At 42.7% G+C, this 6,458-nt stretch overlaps 1 protein-coding gene across 1 annotated transcript; it reads left to right on the forward strand.

The window, feature by feature from the left end:
- Nucleotides 1-412: 412 nt before the first annotated feature.
- On the forward strand, nt 413-5,927 carry NUDT19 (nudix (nucleoside diphosphate linked moiety X)-type motif 19). Its single transcript, XM_010585108.1, has 3 exons — nt 413-1,114; nt 3,263-3,470; nt 4,572-5,927. Exons 1-3 carry the CDS (start codon nt 413-415, stop codon nt 4,796-4,798), a joined length of 1,137 nt encoding a protein of 378 aa, XP_010583410.1. The 3' UTR covers nt 4,799-5,927.
- Nucleotides 5,928-6,458: the final 531 nt, after the last annotated feature.

Here is a 6,458-nt window from a genome sequence, read left to right on the forward strand (position 1 = left end):
AATACGCACGGTGCTATGAAACCTCCGGAAGCGCAGACTACTCCAAGCCATAGTTTTTCAAGTAAACTGAAAGCCATCGCCTCGCTTCTCGCAGCCGTTGGGCCTGTGCCTGTAAACCCTCTGTATTTCCTTAAGCTCTTGCCCTCCGAGGACACTACTTACCGGCTTAAGGCTGATGGGGACTGAGGCATTACCGTTCGTGACAGGCCTCCACCCCGCCCCGTCTCTGTGCGGGCCAGGCGTTCCCTCGGCGGAGGTGCGCGCTGACCGCCGCGGCCGAGGCCGGCCGGGCTTTCCCGCCCGCTGCCTACGGTTGCAGTGGCTCCTCCCGGAGCCCAGGCGGCGGTGGTGCCCGGGCGGCCCCACAGCCCGATCGCGGCCGCCTCCTCCTCCTCCTCCCCCTCCCCTCAAGATGAACTCGCGGCTTCGGCACTGGAGGGAAGCGGCCACGCTGCTGCTGGCGGCGGGAGCGCCGGCGCGGCCGCCGCGCTCCCCGCTCGGCCCCTTTGACTATGAGCTGCTGCTGCTGCAGCGGAGCCCCCGCAGCGGCTTCTGGCCCAGCGCCCACGTCTTCCCGGGGGGCCTGGTGGAGGCGGCGGATTTCTCCGCCGACTGGCTGGGGCTGCTGCCCGCCTCGCCTCAGTGCGGGCTGGGCCTCGTGCGGCCGCCGCCTCCGGGCAGCTGCCGGGCCCCGCTCTTCGCCACCGACCGGGAGCAGCTGGGCTCGCCGCTGCCGGGCGAAGTCGCCTTCCGCATCTGCGCCATCAGGGAAACTTTCGAGGAGGCGGGAATCCTGCTGCTGGTGCCGGGGCGCGGGCCGGCGGCGGGCAGCGGGCCGGCCCCCCCGCTGCCGGCGGAGCGCTTGCCCCCCGCCGCGGAGCTGAGCGAGTGGCGGCGCCGGGTGCAGGAGGACCCGGCCTGCTTCTTGCAGCTGTGCCGGCACCTGGGCTGCGTCCCCAATATCTGGGCGCTGCAGGAGTGGAGCAACTGGCTGACGCCCGTCGGCAGGGCCGGTCGCGGCGCCCGGCGCTACGACGCGGCTTTCTACCTGTGCTGCCTGGAGCGGCGGCCGCCCCTCACCTCGCAGGACGACCGAGAGGTGACGGCCTTCCTGGTAAGAGCGGCCGCCGGGCTGGCGCAGGAGCGGGTGCCCGGGCTTCGCCGCCCTCCTGGCCGTGCCGTGCCACGCCGCGCCGGCCGGGCGAGCGCTCCGATGGCGACAAGCACGAGAGACCCTGCTTCTGCCCCACGCAGCCCTCCCTCCCCGTCACCCCCCGGCCTCCGAGAGACGGCCGGGCCTGTTCCCGTGCAGATTAAACCGTCGAACGCAGGCCTGGCGCTCCTAGCCGTCCCGATAACGCTCCCTAAGACGTGAGAAAAGGGAAGGGAGTTTTCATCTTCGCGGGCATCCTCTCCCTCGTACATCTCTCCTTCCAATCAGTAACTGCCACTGCCCCCTTTAATCAAACCTGCAGCCGTAACTAACCGCTGGCAGAAGAGGGTGTTTCTGGAATGTCATTTTACGTGAAGTTTTATGGCGTAGGACGTCCATCACATCCGATCGTTTTCACCTTGGATTACTGTTATCTTTCAAAGTAATCACTTTTTATACATTCATTCGTGCAGCACCGATGGAGTATGGTCCTTGCACCCTTAACATTCAGTATACTTGGCCAGATCCACGTGGTATGTACAGGGTCTTCCAGGGCTGCAAGAGCTGCTAGTAATTTCTGTCTCTTGTAGAGTTATTTGGAATATTTTAAGTAACATACAAACTTGCTGAAATAGTGTATTATTAAAACCATTTTGGAGGCTATATTGATTTTTTTTTTTTTTTACTTCTTTTTTTAATTGGAGGGGGTAAAAGAGTAAAAAAATAATGAAGAAACAGGGTCAGATACATTAAGACCTAAGTTTTTCTAGAATTCTGAGAAGTTTGAAAGCAAGTTAGAAGTACATGAGAAACCAGACAGTCCTGTAAAAGTTTACCTAACCATTTTGGTATTACTGACATTTCAATATTTATTTTTTTTAACGGATCCTGCTACAGAAATTTAAAAATACCCGAGATCTTATCTTCAAAAGAGTTCATGTTTGTTATAATTAACAGCATAAATCTACTGCAGATGTTTATGCACACATTTATATTATCAAATTCACCATGCGAGATGAAATTAAGATTACTAATGGCGTAAACATGCAGAACACCACAGTGTTTAAGCACAAATAGCAGGGTGTTCATGCTCTGAAAACAATGTGTACAGGAAGCAGATGTTTAGAGGTACTTTTAATTCTTGAAGCATCAGTAGCAACCTCTGTTAACTGAGTTCACGTTGAGTTTAAGGTTTTCTCTTGTTTCCGTAGACTTTTAGTCAGGCCCCTAAACCAGACTCAGTTTTAGCTTCCAACCTTGGCATGCCTACATGTAAAATAAAAACTTGCTGATTTTTATAGGAAAAAGTAATTTTTATGCTTTATGTCCTGGTTTCAGCTGGGACAGAGTTAATTTTCTTCCTAGTAGCTGGTACAGTGTTTTGGATTTAGTGTGAGAATAGTGTTGGTAACACACTGATGTTTTAGCCGTTGCTACATAGCACTTAAGTTAAGCATTTTTCAGTTTCCCACGGTCTGCCAGCAAGCAGGCGCACAAGAAGCTGGGAGGGAACATAGCCAGGACAGCTGACCCAAACTAGCCAAAGGGATTTTCCATACCGTAGAACGTCATGCTCAGTATATAAACTGGGGGAGTTGGCCAGGAGGGGCGAATTGCTGCTCAGGCATCAGTCAGCAGGTGGTGAGCAACTGCTTTGTGCATCACTTGTCTTTTCCTGGATTTTATTTCTCTTTTTTTTTTTCTTTTGTTATATTCCCTTTCATTACAATTATTGTATTTTATCATTGTTATATTTTATTTTAGTTATTAAACTGTTATCTCAGCCCACAAGTTTTACTTCCTTTCTGCTCCCCCCCAATTCTCCTCCCCATCCCACTGGGAGGGGGGAGGAGTGAGCGAGCAGCTATATGGTGTTTAGGTGCTGGCTGGGGTTAAACCATGACACTATTATGGTTTTTTTCAATTTTTTTAAATTTATTTTTGTTCTTATTTTGGTATAGTTTATACATAGTTTTTATTTGTTTAGAAAATTTGGACTGTTTCATGCTCTTTTTCTGTAAAGACTTCCTTGCTAATTTTTTTTACAGTTACTGATACTTTCAATCTGCTGATTAAACTATTATTTCAAGGCTTGTTTTCATCTTACAGTGGTCATCACCTCCAGAAGCCATTGAATGCTTTAAATCTCAAGAAATATGGTTTCCTCCACCTCAGTTCTATGAACTGTGTAGGCTGTGCAACTTCTCTTCATTCCGTGAGTTACACAAGTTCAGCTCTGATCGAGCTCTGGAGGGATGTGAACGTTGGATGCCTGTGATGTTAACTGCTTCAGATGGCAGCATTGAGCTATTGCCAGGTAAGAAAACAGATGAAGGTTCTTTTAAATATATAAAAGCTTGGAAATTGCTACATACTCAAGCCACATGACATAAACCAGTCTATAACTGTAAGGCAAACATTCTTTTAAGTCAAGTTACTGCATGCTTTTTCTACTGTTTGGCTTCCTCCTTTGATCCAGTTGATTGGCTACTGTCAGAGACAAGCTACTGAATCAGACAGCATAGTTATTTCTGTATTTACTCATCATCTCATTGTCTCACATGGTTGTCATAAATATATTTATTTATAAGGAGATTCTAGCATTTCAACTTTTTTTTTTTAATCTGAAGGATGTATTAGAACTCCTCCTATTTAGTCCTTTTCATTTGGAATTCTCATTTACTTCAGTTATCTATTTGTAAGGGCAAGTGGATCAAGCACAGCTGCAGTATCAGTTTTCACAATTGTAGTGATAGGGCAGTGATGTAAAAAAGATGCGCTAATTAATTTTCCTCCTGCCCTTTCTCCTACTTAAGTCTCTCTCATTTCATAATCAGGTACATTCTTGCCTTCTCCTTAAGAAAAGTTGCATCTACTATTTTTTATGTTCTGCTTCTTTATTTGATTTTCATTATGCTTTCTCCTGTCTTTTTTTGGTCACAACTGACCTCTACTGTATTTGTGGTATATTAGCACTCTTGCACAAGAGTAACATGCATTTATATGAATGAAAACACTGTTTTCTTCAACAAAACCGAACAAAGTAACAGTTTCTATTAGTCCTACTGTTACCTATCTTTATACACTTGGAAAAGTATTTGTCATGTTCTCTGCCTATTATATAAACTCATATCTGACCAGGCTATGATTATAATCACGTATTAGTATTATCAGGAACACTGGAACATTCAAATCAACACCTCATATGTGCGCTACAGCGTCACTGACAGATACTTCAGAAATTTATGGCTGTGTCTTTAAATCTGAAGATATTTAGAAGCAATTTGCTTTTGTATTGTAAAATACATTCCCACTGAGTTTCATGTCCTGATAAATATTAAAACTGCTAGTGTCACTCAATCAAAAGGCTGAAAAATAAGGTAGGCAATGTATAACTGAAACTTTTTTCTGCCCCCAGGAGATGAGTTATATCCAGAAGATCCAGATTATACAGGAGAAAAGAAAATAATCATGTCAACAGATAAGAAGGTTGAAGATGTTATGAAAGAGGGTAGTGTATTTCACAGGATAGTAATAAAAAACATCAACAATCTTGCTGTCTATGTTAATATTCAAGCAAAATATAAACATATTAATCCATTGATGATAAACTCAGATTGTTCAGATTACAATAGCAGATTATAGTATCCGTTTGAATTAAAGCTACAATATTTTTAGTTACCTACATATTCACTGTGATTTTGGTCCTTTCTAACTATTGCCAAATAGTCAGGAAAATATTCCTTTGTCCTGCCAAGGCATTTTGTGTGTGTGTGTTTTTCCAGATTCTGTGTACCTAATTCTCTGAGTCTTTGCAACAGCACAGTTGTGCCAGTTACAATGTTTAGAGGCTACTGAAGATTTAACATAACCAGCAACTTAATTATTGATTAATTTAAATGCAATTTGATGGTAATTATACTGAGCCATTACCACCTTATTCTACTTACATACTAATTGCAGAATATGCTGCAACACTAGTCTGTTGGGTCAGACAGGTCCTTTTCTCACTGAAAATTTAAGTATACATAATGTTCAGAACAAGTATGTTTTGAGTTGATCAGTTCTTTTACCATGCTTCCCAAAGTTATCCATTAGACAACTGTAATGTGTGTCTAGGAATGAATGAAATCTCCCATTCCATATCTGCTGACATCTCCCAATCTATTCCCTCTGTCATTTTTGGGAAAACCAGTGTATGTGTATATATGTATTTATTAGCTAAAATTAACTTTAAAAAATTATTATAAAGTTAATGTTTATATTCATTATACCTAAATTCTTTCTACTAATGGTAATTATTAAAAACTTTACAATTTTCAAATGCAGAGATAATTTAGACAAACTAAGTAATCTCTCATATTGCATTCTCCGCTTTCTTTTTATTCATGATAATTTTTATCTTCAAGTTGTTAGCAATTTAAAAAATAGAAAAATAAATTGTTTGGCTACAAAAAGACACCAACAGCTTCAGGGAATAATGTACTACCTGGGAAATACCCACTTCCATATTTCAGCATCCCACATTCTGCTTTTCAGCTACTTTACTAAATATATCTGAGATTTAAGAACTTCAGAGGAAGGATTGCTACTTGCTTTTTTTTGTTTTGGATTTTTGGTTGGGTTTGTCTTTTTTGTGCAAAAAGTGGAGTAAATGGTTCAGTGATATAAATTCTTCTTCATCTGGAAGAAGAATGAATGATGACATGAGACTAGCCAGTAAAGTTGTTCAGAAAGCTTTGTTTCAGCTTTTGTTCTGTATTTAAATTAAAATCTTCTGCAGTATTTTTATTAAATTGAAATTAAATTAATTCAATTAAATTGAATTGGTTTGTCGCTTTCAGTTGGATTGGAAAAAAGTGTGTCTTTCTCTTGTCTCTGAACATGCTCAGACTATACTTGGTTTTGCAGACCTTGTTGAAATTGGTATACCTCTGCTAAACATGGATCATGTGAAGCAGTATATTATGTATACTGTATATTATGCAGTATAGTATCGCCTTCAGAATATTCTAACTCTTCTGAACATGAAGACAACATGAAAATTAAAATGGAGAGTAGAGGAAGCAAAGGAAGTACCTGTATTGCTGTCTTACATGATTTTTAGCTTTTTGAGATTAACACTGGCCACTGTAGTACTAGGAAAGACAAGAGGGAAAGGCATGCCTATGATCATATTTGTGGTGTCTATAGTAACAAATATCTTGGCTTCAAAATGATTCAGTTATTTATTCATAAAGGGCAAAATAAGTCATCTGAGTAATTGCTGTTTTACAAGTTACAATGAAAAGATACATAAATCTAA

This window comes from Haliaeetus leucocephalus, unplaced genomic scaffold, assembly GCF_000737465.1.
Source record: "Haliaeetus leucocephalus isolate CR32 unplaced genomic scaffold, Haliaeetus_leucocephalus-4.0 Scaffold92, whole genome shotgun sequence".
Taxonomy (NCBI): Eukaryota; Metazoa; Chordata; class Aves; order Accipitriformes; family Accipitridae; genus Haliaeetus; species Haliaeetus leucocephalus.

Coding starts and splice junctions, on each gene's coding strand:
- NUDT19 (XM_010585108.1), top strand. CDS start 413: ATGAACTCGCGGCTTCGGCACTGGAGGGAAGCGGCCACGCTGCTGCTG. Junction 1,115..3,262: donor GAGAGGTGACGGCCTTCCTG/GTAAGAGCGGCC, acceptor TTCATCTTACAG/TGGTCATCACCTCCAGAAGC. Junction 3,471..4,571: donor CAGCATTGAGCTATTGCCAG/GTAAGAAAACAG, acceptor TTCTGCCCCCAG/GAGATGAGTTATATCCAGAA.